The sequence below is a fragment of the Passer domesticus genome, chromosome W, assembly GCF_036417665.1.
Source record: "Passer domesticus isolate bPasDom1 chromosome W, bPasDom1.hap1, whole genome shotgun sequence".
NCBI lineage: Eukaryota > Metazoa > Chordata > Aves > Passeriformes > Passeridae > Passer > Passer domesticus.
Genome location: NC_087511.1, coordinates 16711924 through 16734348, shown reverse-complemented (window position 1 = coordinate 16734348; position 22425 = coordinate 16711924). Strand labels below are relative to the sequence as shown.

General features: G+C 41.8%; 1 protein-coding gene across 1 annotated transcript; it reads left to right on the top strand.

Moving 5' to 3' along the window:
* The first annotated feature begins 55 nt into the window (after positions 1-55).
* LOC135289049 (uncharacterized) lies at positions 56-21289 on the top strand. Its single transcript, XM_064402424.1, has 5 exons — positions 56-394; positions 1268-1273; positions 6629-7125; positions 16962-17106; positions 17566-21289. Exons 1-5 carry the CDS (start codon positions 56-58, stop codon positions 17668-17670), a joined length of 1092 nt encoding a protein of 363 aa, XP_064258494.1. The 3' UTR covers positions 17671-21289.
* The last annotated feature ends 1136 nt before the right edge of the window (positions 21290-22425 follow it).

The following is a 22425-nucleotide window of genomic DNA, read 5'->3' as shown; positions in this document are numbered from 1 at the left end:
GCTGATTTCATCTTCCCCAGTCCCAGCCGCCTGGCCCGTGGCCGCTCCGCCGGCCATGCCGGAGTGGGGGGGCGTCTGTCCTGCCACGTGGTCTGTGGTCACCGTGCCAACCGCACCCAGGAAGGGTCCCGTCTGTCCCGGCCGTCCCATCCCCAGCTGCTCTGACCGTGCCGGCTGTGCTGGGCACCGCCGCTGCTACCGGGGTCTCCCGCCTGCTTTGTTGTCTCCGTCTCTCTGGGAGCCCCCCAGGAACCCCGTCCAGCCCCGAATCGGCAGACAGCGGGGGGGCAGCCCCGACACAGCCAACAGCGGGGGGACACTCTCTCGTGCCCCGAGGGTACTGACGGCAGCTAGGCTAGTCGCCTTTGCAGCAGAAGAGACGCTAGGGACATCGGTAGAGGATAAAAGAGCCGACTCAGCAGGGGTTAATCCAAGGTTTTATTCGGAGCTCCTGGGAGCTCCCTACCTCAGGGGGCCTCCTGCTCAGAATGCCTGGGACAAGTGCCAAGGTTACATTTTAAAAGGAGGTGTGAACCAAAAAGTATTTGCTGACCAATAAAGAAATTTCAGGGATGAAAATTTAGGGAATGGACATTTGGGATAGCGTATGGGGTAGGACTTGGGGGGCTAACCCCTGGCCTCTGACTAATCACTCGACAACATGGACCGAAAGTTCTAGATAGAAAGGAGGGGATGCTGAGTGATTGACAGAGAGCCATGGCGGGGATTTGGGGATGATCTCAACAAAGGAGAGGGATTACACAGGTAGAGGGAGAGGGTACAGTCAGGGGTAAACCATTTGGGAAAAATAAGGGGGGGTTGTGAAAAATGTGTATTTTATGATTGGCTTTTCGCAAGTATTAAAATGAGTATTGTATTATGCTAGAAAGTTATGCTATATTAATTTTCTTAAGTAGAGTATTAAATATAGTTTTAGGTTATAACATAATGTTAAAATAGAAACTATGTTATGAAAGATATTTGTTTAAGAAAGGACTCGCACCAGATAGGAGCCACAGGACACCTAAATCTTTCAGAGAAAGGGAATTTATTGCTCCCTTTTCAGCAGAAAACTACTTCCCACCTCGCTCAGACTGGAAGACGGCATCAGGATTGAGAGGAAGAAGTTGACAGCGACTGGACAGAATCCTGTGTTTGAATGGAATTTATGCATCATGTATGAGATGTATGAATATGCAACGGGCAATTGTTTTTAAGAGTTAATCCTCTGTTAACCGGGGTCCTTTTTCTGGCTTGTGTTGCCCAGAAAAAGGTACCCGGACGTCCGTATCTCTTTGTTTTTATTGTCTCATATTTTCCTAATCTCAAATGCTCAAATTCTATTATTATTCTAATTATATTACTGTTTTTATAACTATTTTATTACTATTAAACTTTTTAAAATTTTCAAAAACAAGTGATTGGCATTTTTCACAGGATACAAAACCAAAACTATTACAAAGTATAAAAACACACTACAACACTTTGTCTCTGCTGGGAGCTGCCGGATCAGCCGCCATGAAGTCGTGCGCAGGATATCCATGCTCCAGCTTGGTCTCCACCGGATGATCCCCTCTGGCGGTTCCGGCAGCGGACCCCGCCTGCGCCTTGGAGGACTAAGTTTCGGCGTGGATCCCTCCCCTCAATCCCCCTTCCTCTGACACTAAGGGTAAACCAGCAGGTCCCCCCAGAGGATTAGAAAATGCCAATGGCACCTACTGATTGGGGTCAAAATGATGAGGAGGGGAAGAAACACATGAATAATTATTGTAATTTGATAATCAAGGAAATAAATGAGGCAGCATATCGAAGGCGAAATGGAAAAAAAAGGCTTTTAAGAGAGAAAGAAGAAACTCTAACTGAATAATTAAACAGACTTAGGACATTATAAGCGAAATTGCATTAATCAGGTAAAAGATCTGAAAATCTTCCGAGAGATGGGCACAAAAGAGGTATAGAGAAGTCATAAGCTCTATATTTCAGAAGACAGATACCATCTAGAGTCTGTGATAACTTACAAAAGTAAGTCCCCAAGAAGAAAAATTAAAATTTGTGGTAGACACAGGGGCAAAAAGAACCTGCCTGTTAAATATTCCAAAAGGTTATAGTGTAAGCAAAGACACTGTAAAAGTAACAGAAGCAAAAGGAGAATTTCACAGTTCCTATCATTAAAGATGTAGTAATTAAGGGAGAAACTAGAATTTAGATAGGGGATATCTTATTAGTCCCTGGGGCAGGTAGCAAGTTATTAGGAAAAGACTTAGAAGAAAAACTAAGAAGAGGAGTTATACCAGGCTAAGAAAGGAAGTGGAGAAGGATTAAATATTGACCCCATAAGAGTCACAACTGAGAGAGGATCATCCCATATGTGTATGTAAGTACCCCATTGTTGCAGTGTGATGTCATGGCTTGCCTCAGTTCCCTTGGTTTCTCCCTGAAGTTTCCTTCCCAGGTGGGGTGTCAATCGCCCTTCCTTTCCCCACCCTTGACCCCTGCTGGGCATTGTCTATCAACCCAGAAATTCCAAGTGGAGCATCGAGTGATTGGCAGGTTCAGAGGATGCTCTGCACCCCCTGGGGGGCCATTGGCCCACCCAGGTGTCCTTCTCACCTGGGACCCCCTCCCCTCATACCTGGTTGGTGCTCCCTATGGTCCCTCCCTTGCCCCTCTCCCCAGGTAAAAGGGCAAGCAGACCATGCGGTTGGGGTTCTGTTGGAGAGATCAGTTGGAGAGTTCGTTGGAGTTGTTGCAAGATTCAGAGGCTGTGCCACCAAAATAAAAACTCTGGATTAAAAACTCTCCATCAGGACCCACTCCTTTCTTCACCTTGCCTCAAAGGTTTCTCCAGCTCAGGAAGGCCTGAGGAGTGACCCCCTCAACAGCAAGCTCCAGCCCGCAAGCACTGGAGCTCGGGGCATGCCCGGACTTGTCTCCACGTGCCTCAGCTGCGACCACAGGTAATTGAACAGCGTCTCTGGGGAGGAAGGACCACAGGTGCCGCTATTTGGTCAGCAGACGAGGCCAGACAGACCAAGGCACTCCCGTCAGTAACATTGGTAAACTCCAATACCACATATCTTTAGAAGGACGGGAAAATTTGAAGCCAGTAATAAAAGGACTTATAAAAGATGAGACATTAGATCTTTATATGTCTTCTCATAATATCCCTATTCTCCCAGTAAACAAGGCCAATAGAAACTATATTTTACTATCTGGGGAAGCCAAAGTTTGAGAGGCTACTATAAAACTTGTTAATTTTCTCGGGGGAAAAGGATTAAGGGTATCAAAAGGGAAGCTGCAATTTGTAGAACCAGAGGTAAAATATCTTGGACACTTGATTAGTAAGGGTAGTCAGAAGCTTAACCCAGAAAGAATTGCAGGAATTTTATCCCTTCCCCCTCCCTCTTCAAAGACGGAGATCAGAAAACTACTTGGATTATTGGGATATTGTAGATTATGGATTGAAAGGAACACAGAGGCAGTAAAATTTTTGAATGAAAAATTGACAGAGGGAGATGATATAAAATGGACCAAGGAAGATGATAAATTAGAAGAAGTGAAGTTAAAACTGGCCTATGTACCAGCTTTAAGCTTATCCTCGTTAGAAAAACCCTTTTCATTTGTACATAAAGGTAGAAAATGAAGTAGCTCATGAAATTTTAATTCAGGAGTGGGGAGTGAAATAAATGGGCAGGAGATCTTTCTCCTTTTTAATGCCTTTATTAAAAAGAATCAGCTCAGGTGGGGAGAAATCGACGGGTCGCGCCCACGCCGCCGGGGCTCCCAGGAGTGGCCCGGAGGAGGAGGGTGATGCAGCTTTGTCCGCTGGTCTGCAGGCAGAGCTGGGGATTCCGTCCTCACGGAAGATTAGGAGATTTCGCCTTTTCGGTCCAACACCCTGGGTCCTCTTTCTAGTTAGCATCTTTTCAGGTTAGGGTGAGAAGCAAAAAGGATCCAAGCAGGTACCAAGGGGAATGGGAGTGGCATCAGAGACAGTATGCAGATGAGAAATGCATTGCACCAAATTTTGCAGTTTTCCAGGAAAAACCCTAAAAATTACGAGCCAACATAGAACTAAGTGACCTAGGTGATGTCTAAGGATGGGAGCGTAGTCCAGTGCCTGCTTGGATCCTTTTTGCTACTCATCCTAACCTGAAAAGATGTTAACTAGAGAGACAACCCAGAGTATTGGACCAAAAAGGTGGCATCTCCTAATCTCTCGTGAGGACAGAATCCCCAGCTCTGCCTGCAGACCAGTGGACAAAGCTGCATCACCCTCCTCCTCCGGGCCACTCCTGGGAGCACCGGCGGTGTGGGCGCGACCCGTCGATTTCTCCCCACCTGAGCTGATTCTTTTTAATAAAGACATTAAAAAGGAGAAAGATCTCCTGCCCATTTATTTCAGCTTGGGGGACTCGTCTGGGATAGCCACGTCTGAACAGGACACCAGGACTGGGACGGCCGCCCTCCCTGGACCTGCGCGACAGCTGGCTATCGGGACCAGAGAAGATTGGCTTGGGACAGTGACACGGAGCAGCGCCAGATTGGTGAGAATATCCGGCGGCGGGAGTGGGAGGCGAGCGAGTGTTGTGTGACTGAGACGAGGGTTGGCAGCTCAGCCCCTCGAAGCGAGTGAGGACCCCTCAGTACCGCAGTTCCGCACCCCTGTGAGGGGGCAGGCCAGGAACAGGGGGAAGCGAGTGGAATTGGTGATTGAGGCGCCTCCAAAGGGGTAAAGAGGACCCCCCTCCTGGCGTGCGGAGGAAATACTGTGTGAGTGGCACGCACCCCAAAAGCCCTGATACAGGTCCTTACGAAGGAAGTTAGGTGATTTGGAAAATCAGGCAGATTTGTTTTTAAGTCCTGATGACGGAGGTCAGGCACGAGGTCTGGCAGAGGAAGCCTATCTCGAGTTTTTCCAAGCCCTGAAGCGTAAGTCCTGACAGGGGAAGGTCAGGCAAACTGAAAATCAGGCAATACTTTTGTTTTAAGTCATGACAAGAGAGGTTAGGCAAACTCACAAGTCCCGAGAAGGATCTGGGAAAGTTTAAAAGCCCTGCAGGCAAACAAAGTCCTGACAAAGGAAGTCAGGCATACAACCTCAGAGGTCAGGGTCTCAAGGTTTTGTTGGTTGAGTCTTGGCGAAGGTGGCCGAGATCTCTCTAAGTCCTGACGAAGGAAGTCAGGCATACAACCTCAGAGGCCAGGGTCTCGAGGATTTTTTGTTTTGTTTGTTTGTTGAGTCTTGGCAAGAGAGGCCATGGTCTCAACAAAGTCCTGACGAAAAGGGTCAGAGAAATTGGAGTTTCGGCGAAGGAGGTCGGGACTTCTTAAATAAGATATATTTCCTTTAGAGTAAAGGCATCTTTGTGATTTTTTTTGAGGCCGAAAAAAAATGGGAGGGTGCAATAGTAAGAAAAGTGGCCAGAGACTGAGGAATATACCTCCCCACAGTCCCATAAGTGAACTATTAGAGAAATGGGACTCTATAGAAGCCACAGAAGGATTAGATAAAGTTAAGATGATTCATTACTGTTCAGAAGCGTGGCCAGAATTAGATGTGCAAGGAGGATGGCCGCGGTGTGGGACAAAAGACAAGTGGATGTGTCAACAGCTGAGTAACTATCTGACAGGTCGAGAAGATACTGATCCCGAGCAATTATTATATGTAGCTTGTTGGTTGAATGCCATCGAGAATGAAAGAGTGCAAATTTGTAAAGTGCAGAGCAAGAAAGAGGGGAATGAAAGAGGGGATGCTGGAGTTAAAGAAATTGGTAAAAGGTGGGACCCCTTAGACTACTTGCCTCCTGATGCCCCTCCACCTTATAATCCTCTCCTTCGAGCACCTCAAATAGCAGATCCAGTTCTCCCGGCTGCCACCCCCTTCGACTCCTTTAGCTGCTTCTGCACCACCACTAGTACCTACTTCACCTGTTGCATGCTCCACCCCTTCTCCAGCTCCACCTAACATTCATGCCAAGCTCTTTTCCCCCTCCTATTGCTGTCCCTCCACATCCTCCTAAGTGGGACACATATGCTTCCTTACCTAGTAACCTCTTATCACCAGGTACAGCCATTGACCTACAGCAGGTCCAGGTTAATACAATACCCCTCAAATGAGTAATCTTGTGTCTGAAGATGGGCCATACTGTGGTACCCTGTTGTATCGTGTCGTGCTTTTTGTTTTAATAGTAGGTTTATGGTTTGATTTGTGATTAGGTGGTTTTCCTTGGTGCTGTTTTCCTTTTGTCTCCGCCTTTTCCCAGTTGTTTCGTCAGCTAGTTTCTAGTTTCTATTTCTCCAAATTTTAGCCGTTTATTGAAACCGCTTTTTCTCCCTTGGAATGTTATTGGTTCACTGCCTTTATCTCCACCTAGGATTTTTACTCCCAACTCCCCTGATTTGTTGAAAGTTGTGCCTACCCCTGACCTCCCACCAAATATAAGTCTTTGTTTGCCCCTTGATCGGGGTCCCAGGAGAGGAAAAGGGGAAGTTTACCATCAAATAAAGTTTCCCTGGGACCCGTGTGCGCTGCCTGTGTTTTATATTGCGCCAAAACAATTGACAACAGGGATTCAACGGAGCTCCAGGGGGAACCTGCTGCCCTCCCCCTCTTATCATCAGCTAGCCGGGGATAGAGAAGCGGCAGTGGGGCAAGATAAGATCATTTACGAGCTCCTTTTATGACTCTAAGAAGAGCTCATTGTTGAATTTTACGGCCCTTGGACCTTCTCCGCCCTTCCTTCTCACTCAGAAACAGAAAAAGAAAGCTTGCTGGAAGGCTCGACTGAGTCAGGGCTTTGCGCCGACAGCAGGAAAAAAGCTGCTGGGCTCCTGCAGCAAGGCAAGGTGCTTGCACAGGGACAAGCACACCAGGGACCCACAGTGGCCGCGCCCTCAGTCTTGGGAACAGGCTTTGGAGCACCGGGAACACCCAAGTCGCTGGAGGCAGCAAACCGAGAAAGTCCCCAGTCTGTCAGTGATCAGAACATCAGTTTCAGCGCACCCTGATGAGAAGTGGAACTGCTGTGGTGGTCAACCAGCGTCACTCATCCGGCAGAAGAGGGCTGGCTGGACGGATGTCTCGTCTCCCAGACAAATCGGCCAGAGGCCCGCCGCCAGTGGGTAAGCTGTGCCAGCGGGGGTTTTTTTTTCTCTTTTTTCTTTTTTCTATCCCCGGCGGGTGGGATTTTTTCAAGGGCCTGTGTCCGGGCCCGTGAGGATCTTTATCTCTGGCGTGTTTCCCTCTCCCACCTCATCAGAAGGTCCTCCTCTTGTGCTTCTAAGAAGGACAGGAGCGAGACAAAAGATTTTCACAGGTCAGCAGCACACTGGAATTCCCCTGTTCCCTTGTCCCTCAGACTTTCCAAAAAACCCTTCCCCCCACTTCCTCCCTCGGAGCTGGCTGGCCGCACTGCTCCGAGCGCCCGGCTGCTCGCTGTTCAGGCCTCACTAGGGAACTGCAGTGAGTCAGGCCCCCCCACCCCGCTCTTTGTCTAAGATGGAGGATGGCCATTCCATCTTAGACACGTTTCCGCCCCTGCCTTCTTTTCCGGTCCTGAATCTCCCCGCCAGCCCATCCTCCCCTCAGGGGGCCACATGCCACGGGGAAGGTGTCAGCCCGTTCCTACTGAGGGGGAGGGGTGAGTCTGAAGCAATGTCTACTCCTTCTTCCAGTTCCGCCTCTGGGGGGGAGGACCCCAATCCGGCCCCCCCCCCAGAAACCGCTCTCCTTAAGAGCCTCCCTCCCCTCAGAGCGGGGGGGAGCCCTGCAGGAAAGAGGGAGAATTTGGAAACCTGATCTGGTAATCGCTGTCTTGCTTTCCCCCCCAGGGCAGCGGCTCCCAGATCCACCCCCCCACATAACCCTAATCACTTGAGCAGCCAGCAATTGCTTTAGGACATCTTCTGTGAAATTCAGATTTAATTAGCATTTAATTTTTATAAAAGACCTTTTAAATAATTTAGGATTTTAAAAACCCTTGTAAGAAATTTTTAAATTATAGACTTGTGAATTTTAGCGATGGCAAGAAACAATAAGTAAGGAGAGAACCAAAAGAACAATTTAGAACATGTTTTGTTATTTTTATGCAATTTTATATATTTTTAATAATTAAAGTATTTTAATTTTTTAACTCTGAGAAGTGCTGCTCAAGTTTCCCTATCCAATTCCTAGTCAAACCTTACCCAATGTTCCTTTTAATTTTATATTACTATAAATTGGCAAAAGCACAAATTTTAATTTAGTTTATATTTTTACAAAATTGACAAGTTTAAAAATTATAGAATTATCCTTTAAACTCTGGGTATTGCCTTTTTGCAAAGGGCCCTGAAAAGGCCATACACACAGTGATGATATTAAAGGGTGAACTTAAAGTTTTATTATTTAAATTAATTAGAGGTTTTACAACAATTGATTTTAATAACAATTAGTCTGTTTATTTGAAAAGTTATTAATGTGATTTAAAAATGCAAAATACCTTTTTAAAGGTTTTTAAACAGTTTTTTTTTACAGAAGTAAAAGATTATTCATTTGATTAAATTTATAAAAGTTTAATTACTATACAGGTTTTCAGTTTTGAAGAATTAAGTGTTTTTATTTTAAACAGATGTTTTTGTATGGTTCTTAAAACAATAAACTGTTTGTCATATTTGAAGTCATTTTGGAAAATTAACCCAGTTGTTAAGTTGTATGTTATAGAAAGAAGAATGTTATAACTACACCGAAGTCTACTATGCTACATTTGATCATGACCATTTACTGAACTGAATTTCCTTGAAGAGAGAAAACCTTCAAACTTGAGTTTCCCAACAGAAGAACAAGATAACTGAAGTTTTGAAACAGAGAAGATCAGCCAAATTGATGTGAAGAACATCTCATTGCTTTGCTTTGTATTATGAAATAATTTGTAGTTGTATTAATAAATGTTAAATTGTTAAAAGAATAGTAACCAGGAGCCAATCGGTTTTTAATCAGTTTAATACCATATTTTCAAGTTTTAAATCATAAGTTTGAGTCAAAATTAAAAGAAAATTTATATTTATTTAACATGAAATAAATTTGTTTGTTTTACACATTTAACTCCTGGAAACTATGAAACATCTTTCTACGGGACATCCTTTTAAGAAATGTTAAGCTTTCTATGAAATGTTAAATTCTTTTTGAGTCTGTCACTTTTAAGTTTTTGTTTAGCAATTTAAAACAATTTTTAATTACCTTTTAAGCCCAATTTTTATAAATTAATTATTCAAAAATTAAGATATTATTTCACAGTGAATTGAAGAAATGAATAAAATTATAGATAAAATATACAATCAGTGAAAAACAAGACAAGTATAAGCTAAATTAAACCTATCCAAAATTATTTGAGTTTTTAAAAAATTTTTGAATTTTAATTTGTTTTATTTTGCGTTTGTAAAATTTTATGATTTATTACACTAATATCTTTTGTTATTTTAGTTAAACTTTAATGTCCTTTTTGTGTTTAAGAACAGGCAGATGTTGTATTGTGCTTTTTGTTTTATTAGTAGGTTTATGGTTTGATTTGTGATTTGGTGGTTTTCCTTGGTGCTGTTTTCCTTTTGTCTCCACCTTTTCCCAGTTATTTCGTCAGCTAGTTTCTAGTTTCTATTTCTCCAAATTTTAGCCGTTTATTGAAACCGCTTTTTCTCCCTTGGAATGTTATTGGTTCACTGCCTTTATCTCCGCCTAGGATTTTTACTCCCAACTCCCCTGATTTGTTGAAAGTTGTGCCTACCCCTGACCTCCCACCAAATATAAGTCTTTGTTTGCCCCTTGATCGGGGTCCTCTTATCATCAGCTAGCCGGGGATAGAGAAGCGGCAGTACCCGATCCAAGACCTCCAAGGTAGAGAGACTTTTTCCACCTAGAGAAGTTCCTATGGGAGGAGTAGCAGGAGGTGTTGGTTTTGTGAATGTTCCTCTAACTCCTGTAACTGCTTCTGAGGTGAGAGGATTCAAAAAGGAGTTAGGGAATTTAGTTGAAGATCCCGTGGGCATTGCTAACCAAGTGGATCAGTTCTTAGGTCCAAATATCTACACTTGGGGGGAGATGAATTCCATTCTAAATATATTATTTTCCCCAGAAGAGTCCCGAATGATTAGTGTCGCTAGCATAAGAATTTGGGAAAAAGATAACCGTCCAGGACCCCAAGTGCCATCAGGAGAAGACAAATTGCCACTAGTGGATCCCAATTGGAACCCTAACCAGGAGGAAGGGAGGAAAGCCATGATGGAGTACAGGTCTCTGATAATTCGAGGGATCAGAGAATCAGTTCCCAAAGGAACTAATACAAAATTGGCATTCGAGGGCGCACAAGAGAAGGATGAAACTCCTGCTGCTTGGCTTAATCACCTAAAGTGGAACTTTCAATTGTATTCTAGAATAGACCCAGACACCAAAGAGGGTGAAGTGCTATTAAAGGTCCAGTTTGTTACTAAATCTTGGCCTGATATACAGAGAAAACTGGAAAAGATTGAAGATTGGCCAGAGAAAGACATTAATGAGTTATTGAGGAAAGCATTGAAGGTGTATTTAAGGAGGGAAGAAGCAAAAGCAAGGGCCAAAGCTAGGATCATGGTTGCTATAGCCAGAGAAAGTGTGGGGGCAAGCAACTCTTTCCCACAATCCAAAGTAACAAAAGAATGGGGGGGTCCACCACCAGGAGCAGGCAAAGATAAGCCAGTACTCTCAGGGACAGGAGGCATGGAGAGGCCTCGAGTCCCTTTGAGTGAAAAGCGCTGCTGTTACTGTGGAGAAAGTGGATCTCCCCCAGACTGTTTAGCCTAAAGTTGTGAAACCTTTGCTAGCTGATCAAGATAACAAAGGAAGCAGCTTTAGAACCAGGGGATCTGGTAAAATTTTTTAAAGCAGAAACCACACCTGAGTAGCGAAAAAGAAGAGAAGAACCCATATTTTGTGATTAAAGAATTAAAAGCTATAAAAGTTACACCAAGGGCAATGAGGGGAGTGGTTAACATCAGACGGACGGGTGTTTTTAAACAAAGCACTTGCTGGGACAGTGCTAACAGAACTACAGAAATTAACCTACTGGGGAGTCCAAGGACTATGTGATTATTTCCTAAGAAATAACCTGTGCATAGGTGTATATGACCTAGCAAAAGCAATCACAAAAGGGTGTTTAATTTGCCAAAAAGTAAACCAGAAAGTCATGAGGAAAGTAACACCTGGAGGGAGCGAACTAACTCTAAGACCTTTCCAAAGCATACAAATAGATTTTACTGAGATGCCCCAAGCACAAGGATACAAACATCTACTAGTTAAAGTAGATCATCTCACTCACTGGGTAGAAGCCTTCCCATCTAAAAGGGAAACAGCCCAAGTTGTGGCAAAAGTAATCTTAGAAAACATTATCCCCAGCTACAGAATGGTCAATACCATAGACTCAGACCGAGGTCCACATTTTGTGGCCCAAACATTGCAAAATATAATTGAAGCTTTAGGAATAAAATGGAGATTGCATACTCCATGGCACCCCCAGAGTTCTGGGAGGGTGGAACGAATGAACAAAACTCTCAAAAATGTATTGACTAAATTAATTGAAGAAACAAAAATGAATTGGCTAAAGTGTTTGCCCCTATCGCTCTTGCGCATCAGAACAAGACCCCGGTCTGACATAGGGATTTGACCCTATGAAATGATGTTTGGACTGCCATTCTTGTTAACACCCTATATCACAGGACACTATATGGAAGGAGAAGAAGCTGCCAGAAAATATTTAGAAGTCATTGGAAGAACCCTAGAAGGACTTAGAAAAAGAGGATACCTCCCCCAAACCTCCCCTCTTGACACAAAAGCACATGACATCAACCCAGGAGATTGGGTTTTGATAAAATCCTGGAAGAATAGACCATTAATGCCTAAATTTGAAGGCTCCTTTCAGGTACTCCTCATCGCTAATTCTGCTGTGCGAACCAGAGAAAAAGGTTGGACCCACATCATGAGAATTAAAGGACCAGTCCCACCCCCGGGCATTGGACAAGATTCGTCAGTGTCTCCTTCTGGTATTGGACCAGATTCCACACCACCCTCACACCCTAACTCAGGACAGGATTCAACCACATCAGGAGTTAATTCAGCTGAATATACTATTATAAAAGGACCATATGACTTAAAGTTGACTCTCAAAAAGAAGAACCAAAAAGACTGATGAACTGCATAAGAAAAAAGTTTAGAATCATAACATGTCTTAAAGTGTTTTAAGAAATTTGTAAAAGTTAAAAATTGTTAATAAGTAATTCTGGTTAAGTCCTTGCAACTTAGTACCAAAGACTCCAGGTTAATCTTCTGCAGAGTGCTCCCCTAGGAGAGACCAAATTAGCAGGGACAGATCAAGAGAGGTTTAACCAGGGGAGCAGGAGACTCTAACGAGCTTGGAAACTTCTTCTCAGCAAAATCCTCAAGAGGCAAGGCCGGGTGGACAAGCTGTGCAAGATGACCCATACCGGACTCTTGGGAAGGGTAGTAGTAACGGCTCTGATTGCTGGTGGTGCTCTGGGGAGCCCAGGAGAGCTGTGCAATGAGTACTACCAACCTCTCTATGAGAAAGAAGTAAGTTCCTTGCTGAGAGTCCACACCAATTTAAACCATAATTGTGTTAACCTCTCCCAATTGATCCTTTATCAAGAGAATGAGAAAATATATTGGATGGCCCGGAACACCGCCACCTTTAGGCAGCCACTCCTGGGAGAGCACCCTGTAGGAGAAGCCTGGTGGTGCTCTGAACGTGATACTACTAAAGCAAGCCTGGTAAATCTGGTCAAAGGAAAAGGTATTTCTAAATATTGGGAGGGCACGACAAAAACTAATATCTTTCAGGAAACCCCTAAACACCTGTTTTGGGTCAATGGTACCACAGCATCTACTGAATTGCCAAGAGACTGGTCTAGTGGTGGCATCATTAGAATTATAAAACAAACTGTCTTTATAATACCCAGAGAATCTGGATCAAGTTTAAGAGTTCCTATATATGAGGATTTAAGAAAAACAAAACTGAAGAAGCAATATATGTTAAACAAAATTTTGAAACTACAATCAGAATTAGAAGTAATATCTAATCAGACCGCATTAGCTCTTAATCATATTAATGACCAACTCAACCAAACCAAAACAGTAATTTATCAAATCAAATTAATTGTAGCAGTCATTAGAAACACCTTAAATGCAATAAGAAAACTAGCATATGTAAGAAATCAAAGGACTCCTACACTTGATTCCAGTTGGTAGGATAATCTATGGACTTTCAAAAAAAATTGGAAAACTATAACCTTCACTGTGTGTACACTTGTTAGTTTGTTCTTATTTCCGTGTTTAATTAAAATAGTGACATCTGCTGTACAGAATAACCTAAGGATCTCTAAAGAGATTAACCTGAAAAAACCAAAAAAGTAATGAAGTTGGGTAAATATGATCACCAGAGTGCTCAGGAAATTTATAATCAATACAAAAAATATAGGAAATTCTATGTTAATGAGCCAAAAAAAAATTGTAAATAGATGTAAGCTTAAGCTTAAGCCTGATCAAAGAAAAAGAGGGGGGACTGTTATGAATAAAGAGTTATCTATATTTTTAAGGTTGCAAAGTAAAACAAGTTAGTCCAGTGCTGTTAAGTTAGCTTCATTGTTAAGAGTTCTTCTTCAATTACCTGTTAATGGTTGGTGATTGACCATTGTCCCCCTGATGCTGGCCAGAGATCCTGCAGGTACCAGGAGAATGGGAGTGGCATCGGAGCCAGTATGCAGATGAGAAATGCATTGCAACCAAATTTTTACAGTTTTCCAGGAAAAACCCTAAAAATTACGAGCCAACATAGAACTAAGTGACCTAGGTGATGCCTAAGGATGGGAGCGTAGTCCAGTGCCTGCTTGGATCCTTTTTGCTTCTCACCCTAACCTGAAAAGATGCTAACTAGAAAGAGGACCCGGGGTGTTGGACCGAAAAGGCGGAATCTCCTAATCTCTCATGAGGACGGAATCCCCAGCTCTGCCTGCAGACCAGCGGACAAAGCTGCATCACCCTCCTCCTCCGGGCCACTCCTGGGAGCCCCGGCGGCGTGGGCGCGACCCGTCGATTTCTCCCCACCTGAGCTGATTCTTTTTAATAAAGGCATTAAAAAGGAGAAAGATCTCCTGCCCATTTATTTCAAAGCTATAACAGCTACTGCAATTCTAATAAAAGAAAGTTGTAAGCTTACTTTTAGAAGTAAACTAGTTGTGTGTACACCTCATACAGTCCAAGGTGTGTTAAATCAAACAAAAGAGCAAAAGGTAGGGAAAAGAAAAGAAAGTAAGAAGAGAAGAAAAAGAGAATTTGAAGAAGGGGGAGGGGTGGTTAGCAGACTCTGGGATGTTAGAATGTAGTGATGATGTCTTGGTGCTAGAGAAGAAGAGGAGATTGAATGCAGTTTCTGCATGAAGGGCAGGGAAGTGTCTGAACACATGGTTGTTAGGAGGTTGTTCAATGCCAAACTGCGGTCCAGAAAAGGTTTAGCAGAATGGGCCCTCCTTGAAGTGAAAAGAGGATATGTTGACTAAGGAAAAAAAAAAAAAAAAAGAATGCCAGGAGCACCTGGGGCCTCCAAGTTTGGGGTTGTCAAGGTTGGGAGGTGTTTAACCGCTCCTGTACAAGCGGCGGGGTTTCGGGGGCTGTGGCAGGGACCGATTAATGGAGGTGACCTGGAAGCGGTGCTGAGAGGAGATTACACAGGTTTGCTGGCCAGGAGTGGGCTGGCTCAGTGGCAGAATTACTGATGTGGCTCCCAGACTGTCTTGGTCCCAAGTCCAGGATGGCAGCGTCGGCCCCAGCAAGTGGGTCGAAAGAGACAGCAAAAGAGAGAGAGAGAGAGACAGAGGGGGTGAAAGGGACCCAAGGCATGGCCCCAAGGTCCCCATGCCTGTGGCTGTAAATTTTGCCCTGCTCCCACTAAGGCAGGATCTGCTCTGGCTGGGGCCCTGCCGTGAAGTGGGAGCAGTGGGGGAAGGGCGAGGAACAACATTGAAAGCAATGCTGTGAGAAAGAGGGGGAGGGAGGCCAGCACGAAAAGATAAGATCAAAGCAGAGATTGCTGACTCTCCAAACCTCATAAAGAGGTTTATTTTTACAGTAAGGTGGTATATTTTCCTGTTGTTTGGTTTGGGTTTTTTTGCTGTTAAAAAGAGGAGGCTTTTGTTCTGAGTAATGGGTCTGTAAGGCTAAAACAGTTAAATGGTGCCCAAAAAGTAAAAAGCAATAGATTTTATTCATCTCGTGATAAAATCGGCCTGGCCTTTCTTGTTTAACTAATTGTAGCTCACAGAAAGAAGAATTTGCCTCTGAAGCTATCAGCACAGCTGGATACAAGAAGAAGAGGTGGCTGTGGAGAAAGCTTTTGACTAAATCCAGAAAGTTTGGGGAAAAAAAGCTAATAGTAAAAGTTAATGCAGTATTGTCTTTGTTTTATCATTGTGCTATTAAGAAGAGCTTTCCAGGTACTACTGAAGCAGCAATCCGAACCATGGAAAGAGGGTGAATTCATGCCAGCAAAATCAAAGGACTTGTGAAAGAATTTGAGGAATGGACTATCACATTTAAACCGGGTGATACCAAATTGACTTTCAAACAGGGACTGGGTGGTAATGCTTTGGGAAAACCTAAATGATCCCATAAATGAAATAAATGGGCAGGAGATCTTTCTCCTTTTTAATGCCTTTATTAAGAAGAATCAGCTCAGGTGGGGAGAAATCAATGGGTCGCGCCCACGCCACCGGTGCTCCCAGGCATGGCACGAAGGAGGGTGATGCAGCTGTGTCCGCTGGGCTGCAGGCAGAGCTGGGGATTCTGTCCTCACGGGAGATTAGCAGATTCCGGCATTTTGGTCTAACACCCTGGGTCGTCTCTTTAATCAACATCTTTTCAGGTTAGGGTGAGAAGCAAAAAGGATCTAAGCAGGTACTGGACTATGCTCCCATCCTTAGACGTCACTTAGGTCACTTGTTGGCTCGTAATTTTAGAGGTTTTCCTGGGAAAACTGTAAAAATTCGGGGCGCAATGCATTTCTCATCTGCATACTGGCTCTGATGTCACTCCTATCCTCCTGGTACTTGGGAGGGTGCCTGTGTCCCTCCCTGGCAAGAGGCAAGCATCAGGGGGACAATGGTTAATCACCAGCCATTAACAGGTAATTGAAGAACTCTTCTTTAACAGTGAAACTTACTTACAGCAACTGGTCTGACTTGTTTTTAACTCTGCAACCTAAAAAAAATAGATAACTTTCTATTCATAACAATAAATGTACAAAGAATAACACCTAATTAAGAAATAAGGCAAAGCTTACATCACTGGTTTCAAGCACTGCCTGAATTAAACATCTCCTTGGGAAGGAATACTTCAGAGAATGATCAGGACTGTTTTAGTCAAAGAGTTCTTATATTCTGGCCTTAGCCCGTGAATTGTACAGAGAAGAAGGGGGAATTACCATTTCCATCAGTACCATACTGTAAACTTTAATTGATACCAATACTGGACATGTTAGCTGGGTTATAAGTAAATGTCTGAATTGTAAGAATAATTAATATTGTAGTTCATGAAATAAATAGGGCAGGAGATCTTTCTCCTTTTTAATGCCTTTATTAAAAAAATCAGCTCAGGTGGGGAGAAACGACAGGTCGTGCCCACGCCGCCGCTGCTCCCAGGAGTGGCACACGGAGGAGGAGGATGAGTGCAGCTTTGTCCGCTGGTATGCAGGCAGAGCTGGGACTTCTATCCTCACCAGAAATTAGGAAATACCATCTTTTCAGTTTGACCCTTGAGGTCCTCTTTTTAGCTGATTTTTTCTTAGGTTATTGTGGAGAGGTTAAAAGGATCTTAGCAGACACAGGATTAAGTTCCCTACCTTTAGACACCACTTAGATTTCTTAATTCCATGTTGGCTCCTTGTTTTTAGGGGCTTTTTGCAAGATTTGGTGAGGGGGCTTCCTCATCTGCATACCAGCTCTGATGTCACCTCCCTCCTGCTACCTGCAGTCTTCAGGTGTTATGTCTCAGGAGACAGCAAGGGGACAATTGAGCTGATTTCTAACCATCAACAGGTAATTGAAGAAAAACTATTAACAACAGGTGATTACAACATGAAGTTATTAACAACAGCAATTGGTTTAACTTTTTAACTCTGGAACTTAAAAAAGAATGGACAATTTTTCTACTCATAACAGTTCACAAAATTTATGCTCTTGTTGCAAGAAGTGTTAAAGTAATAACTTTGTTTTGTGGATGGGAATTATTAGTGCCTGTTGAAGGGGAGATACATGAAGAATGGTGGGAAACCACAGTTAAGGGGTGTCAAAAACGATTTGCCTGGAAATTAGCTAAGAGAAAGTGGCAAGGAAATAGAGGGCAAGACCAGATTGGCCTCTTTATTTGCCACCAAGAAGATCAAATACACCTGCTGTGGGTTGCAACCCCACAGGCATGGGAGGTAGGAGTATAAGCCATACTGGACCTTTGTTATTCCTGATTCTGTCACTCATTTGTTGTCTTTTCCCTTTCAGGATACCAGCAAGATTTTGTCACAAATGCTACAGAAAGCATCACATGGAAAGAAACCAAAGTTCCTCTTTTATTACACACACCTGTGTCAACAGCCACTGTTATAACCCATCCAAATTCAGTACCTGCAGGCAAAATGGGGAAAATGATTGGATTGCAAGAAACTTAGGAAAAAGTGGTAATAGATTTGGAATTGAATGTCCAAAAGGACATTTAATCTTAAAGATACAGTTCAGGATTTGGTAAAAAAACAACTAGAAAACAAAAAGGTAAAACCAGCACAGCAATCTAATTCTGTATTGACACCAAATTATATGTTGAATTGTATTATAAGACTCCAAGCAGTTATATAGATGATAACAAATAAAGCTGCTCAGATACTGGAATTAATATCAAGTCAGCAAAGCTGAACAAAAACTGTAGTGTATCAGAATAGGTTGGCTTTGGACTATTTATTGGCTAAAGAAGGGGGTGTTTGTGGAAAGTTTAATATATCAGATTGTTGAAAATTGATGACCACGGAGAAGTCATTCTAGAAAAAGCAAAAGATATCAGAAAAAATATAAAAAAATATAAGCCTGGTACCAGTCCAAATATTAAAAAAACAAAGTTAAAACCTAGCTGGTGGGGTAATGTATTAGAGATAAAATGACAGAAGAAATTAAGATTTTTCCTTTTATGTGTTACAATTGTTTTGATATTTCTTCCTTGTTTAATACCCTGTTTTATTTTGCCAGCATAGTTCAGAAGATGCAAGTAGACAAAAAAATATTGCTCAAGCCAAATAATTTACAAAGAATAAAAGGGGGGAATTGTTAAAAATGCATATTTTATGATTGGCTTTTCGCAAATATTAAAATGAATATTATATGTGTAGGAATGTGCCCCCTGTTGACAGAGTGACAAAACTATCCTTTGTCCCCTTAAAAAGGAAAAAAGCCCAGAAGTTTCTCTCCTCGATTAAGTAGAAAGACACCTCATAGGACCCAGGGGACTTCACCTCAAACTTAAGGATAGCTAACTGAATAGGAGCCAAAAAGTCCCGCCTGGGCAATTTACTAGAAAAAGAAGAGAACAAAGAAACTAGTCGCTTTTGTGAGGTGTTTTACCAGGGGAAGGAGGGCCTCTTGCACCTGGATCGGTTTCTCTCTGTAAAGAGTTTATTTTGCCTTTTATTAAAACCTTTTTGTTTCCAACACTGCAACAGAAGCCATCCTGCTGATTTTATGCCTTCTAAGGTAGCTGAACTATCTTGGGTGTGAAATAGACCTCCAAGAGCTTAAGAGACCTGGCTCAAGGAGGCTCCTATTTCATATATGTGTTATGTTAGAAAGTTATGCTGTATTAATTTTCTTAAGTAGTGTGTTAAACATAGTTTTGGGTTATAACATAATGCTAAAATAGAAACTATGCTATGTAAGATACTTTTTAAAGAGAGGAATGAGGTATTCACACTGAGATAGCAGCCACAGGACACCTAAATCTTTCAGAGAAAAAAAAAAATTATTGCTCCCTTATCAGAAGAAACTAACTTCTTCCCACCTCATTCAGCTCTGAAGATGCCATCAGGATTAAGAGGAAGAAGTTGACAGTGACCAGACAGAATCCTGTGTTTGAATGGAATTTATGCATCATGTATGAGATGTATGAATATGCAACAGGCTATTGCTTCTAAGGGTTAATCCTCTGTCAACGTGTGTCATTTTTTGGGCTTATTTTGCCCAGAAAGAGGTACCTGGACTGTCCGTAACTCTTTGTTTTTATTGTCTCGTATTGTCCTAAATCCTAATTGTCCAAATGTTTATTACTCTAATTTTATTACTATTTTTATAACCATTTTATTACTATTAAAATTTTAAAATTTTAAAAACAAGTGATTGGCATTTTTCACATTGTTATGATTGATTTTTGTTTCGTCTCAGTGATATTAACTTTAAGTTCTTGTAGACATACATTATTAAGGTTAAGTTTTAGTGAAGTTGATTTTAAATTTTCTTGAAGTATACCTGTTTGAGTTATAATCCCTTTGCTATACTAGTGAATGACAAAGTCTGAATGAATTTTTGTCAAAATTTGCTCATTTAAATTACAAGATAACGCAATTTTGTTATAGAAGTAAGAACAATTTTTGCTATTTTATTTTTTATAAGTAGTACTGAAGAATGAGTCTTTGTATTATGACTGTTATTAGTTATGAGTTATTTAATACTTTATTTTTCCTTTTTTGCTTTAATGTCATATATGTCTAGGAAAATATAACCTCAATTTCTTAAGACAATTTCTACTGATATATTAAGTAACCCTGATTATGCTGTTAATTTAATGATGTGAATTCACTGACTTTATAACAAGCATTACTTTATTCATTTGCTAGTTGTCTATGGTACCATTGACTAATTAACGATAAATGAGAAAGCCAGCTACTTTACAAACCTTCACTTATTGTTGTATAGGTATTTATAAGACATATATTATTTTTCTAACTACTATTACTAATAAGTTTCTAAAATATATTAAAAAGACTCTTCCAGTTAAAAGCCTGGACCCTGGCCAAGTCCTGGCCTTAACTAGTAGAGAAAATTTTCTGCACCAAAATTATATTCAAGTAATTTTGACTTACTGAATTTGGTCCTATAATAGCTAAACCTCCTTTTAAGGTGAACTTGGAAATCTTACCTGGGAATGATTTTCCAAACCCTCACTTTAAAAAAGAAAGCTTGCCAATTACTACAGGCTCTAAATAATAGTACAATATTTAGGAAATTGATAATGTAGTTTTAAATCACCATCCTATTTTTCATGTGCTACTAATTGTATCTATTATCTGATTTATTTTTACTTAGTATGTTTTTTTTTTGTTACATATTGTTATGCTTTTATGTTACCTTCATGTTCATAACGAGAAACACACGTTATTAAAAAACAAAAATTAGGGGGAATATAGCTCCTCCAGAACTTTACACTAATAACAAAAATAAATTTTTTTTGAAAGAAAATCAAATAATATCAAATTGAATCCCATACCTTCCTGAAACACTCTTGGAACCCCAAGAATTAGAGTTCCTGGGTTCTGTGAAATTGGATTTTTATGTTAATTTTAAATACATGGGAAAAAAATCCGTCTAAAGCTTGGGATGTTTCTCCCTATCACCCCGTGTATAAGAATCAAACCTTTTGGTATAATTACACTTCTGGCAGCCTTTCTAAATCCATTAATGCAGACGCCATGAGGAATGTTTTTAGTTTATAAAGACCAAGCCTGAGCCTTTTAGTGGCTCGAGTTTTTAACTAAAAAATTCTTTTTAGGATAGGCATGTATGTGGTAATTTTGATTATAATTGTATTAATCATGATACCTTTCAATGTGTGCAGAGATTAATTAATAAGGCTATTAAAAGAGTATTTTTGGTCGAAAGGAAAGGGAGAGATGTTGGAATGTTGGGGGACACAAGACAGATTATGGACTTTGGACCTGGTTAACATAAGAGATTCGATAACAGGATGCCTTGGCAAAAGCAAATGGAACTTTGAAAATTAGACCTAGATTGCAAGAAGATTAAATCAAACGGGTTTACCGGAAAAAGAAAATCCCATTAAACTCTGCAAGCAAGAGATGTTGATATATGCATGTTTGTGTATGTGATTGTAACCTAATCATTGTAGTACACTTTACTATTCTCCCTGATACAGTATATAAGCGTTTGTATCCCACAATAAAATCGAATTCTGATCATCGAGTCAGTCTCCCCATCTCTCTCCATTGCTGACAAGGGTTGTTTGATTTATGCTAATGGAAATAACAGGGTTACAAAGAAAATTGCCAGAGGAGGGAGGCCTTGGGCTGTATGCCCCTTCCAAAGATGTCAGGTGGATTTTACTGAAATGCCCTGAGTGGGAAGGTTTAAATATCTTCTGGTAATAGTATGTCAGCTAACAGGGTGGCCAGAAGCATTTCCAACTGCTTCAGCACCTACAGGATCAGTTATTAAGGTATTTTTGGAACAAATAATCCCAAGATATGGGGTTCTGGAAGCAATAGACTCAGATAGGGGAACTCATTATATAGGAAAGATCCTTCAAGGGGTTATGACTGCTTTAGGAATACAATGGAACCTCCATACCCTGTGGCACCCCCAGAGCTTTGGTCAGGTAGAAAGAATGAATGGAGAAATAAACACCTTTTGAAGATTGTGATAGAAACTAAGATGCCATGGGTACAGCTTCTGCTACTGGTGTTGGCAAGAATAAGGGCCAGACCCAGGGGAGATACTCAAGTATCTCCCTTTGAATTGATGTTTGGAATTCCTTACCCTTGTAATTCTCAACTTAGTGGGGGCTAGAAATATGTGATGCATATTTAAAACAATATGAGGCCAGGGTACTGTCCCTTGTGAAATCTCTTTGACAGGAAGCTCAGTTGGCACAGACCCTGCCTTTGGACTTGGCTGTTTGTAACATCCAACCAGGAGATTGGGTTCTAGTTAAGGAGTGCAAAGAAGCACCACTGATGGCAAAGTGGTATGGACTTTTCCAAGTGTTGCTGACCACAGAAACAGCTGTCAAGACAGCTGAACATGGGTGGACCCATCACACCTGCGTGAAGGTCTCTAAGGGCCTGGAGATTTGGACATCTCAGCTGGAGGAGAAGGACAGGAGGCCGTGACTGACACTCCACAGGAGTGAATCGGAGCAGTAGCCAATGCACTGACATCAGGAGAAGGCCTGTGTGCCTACCCACAAACTGCCTGCTGAAATTGTCTGTATGGGCATCCTTCCCTTCGAATATCCAGTCATTGGGGAACAAATCCTTGCTGTCATTGTTTTCTGTTAAGTGCTTTCTGTGCCTTCACTCATCACAGGTG

Coding starts and splice junctions, on each gene's coding strand:
- LOC135289049 (XM_064402424.1), top strand. CDS start 56: ATGCCGGAGTGGGGGGGCGTCTGTCCTGCCACGTGGTCTGTGGTCACC. Junction 7,126..16,961: donor CAGAGGCCCGCCGCCAGTGG/GTAAGCTGTGCC, acceptor CCTTGTTTTTAG/GGGCTTTTTGCAAGATTTGG. Junction 17,107..17,565: donor TGATTTCTAACCATCAACAG/GTAATTGAAGAA, acceptor TTTCCCTTTCAG/GATACCAGCAAGATTTTGTC.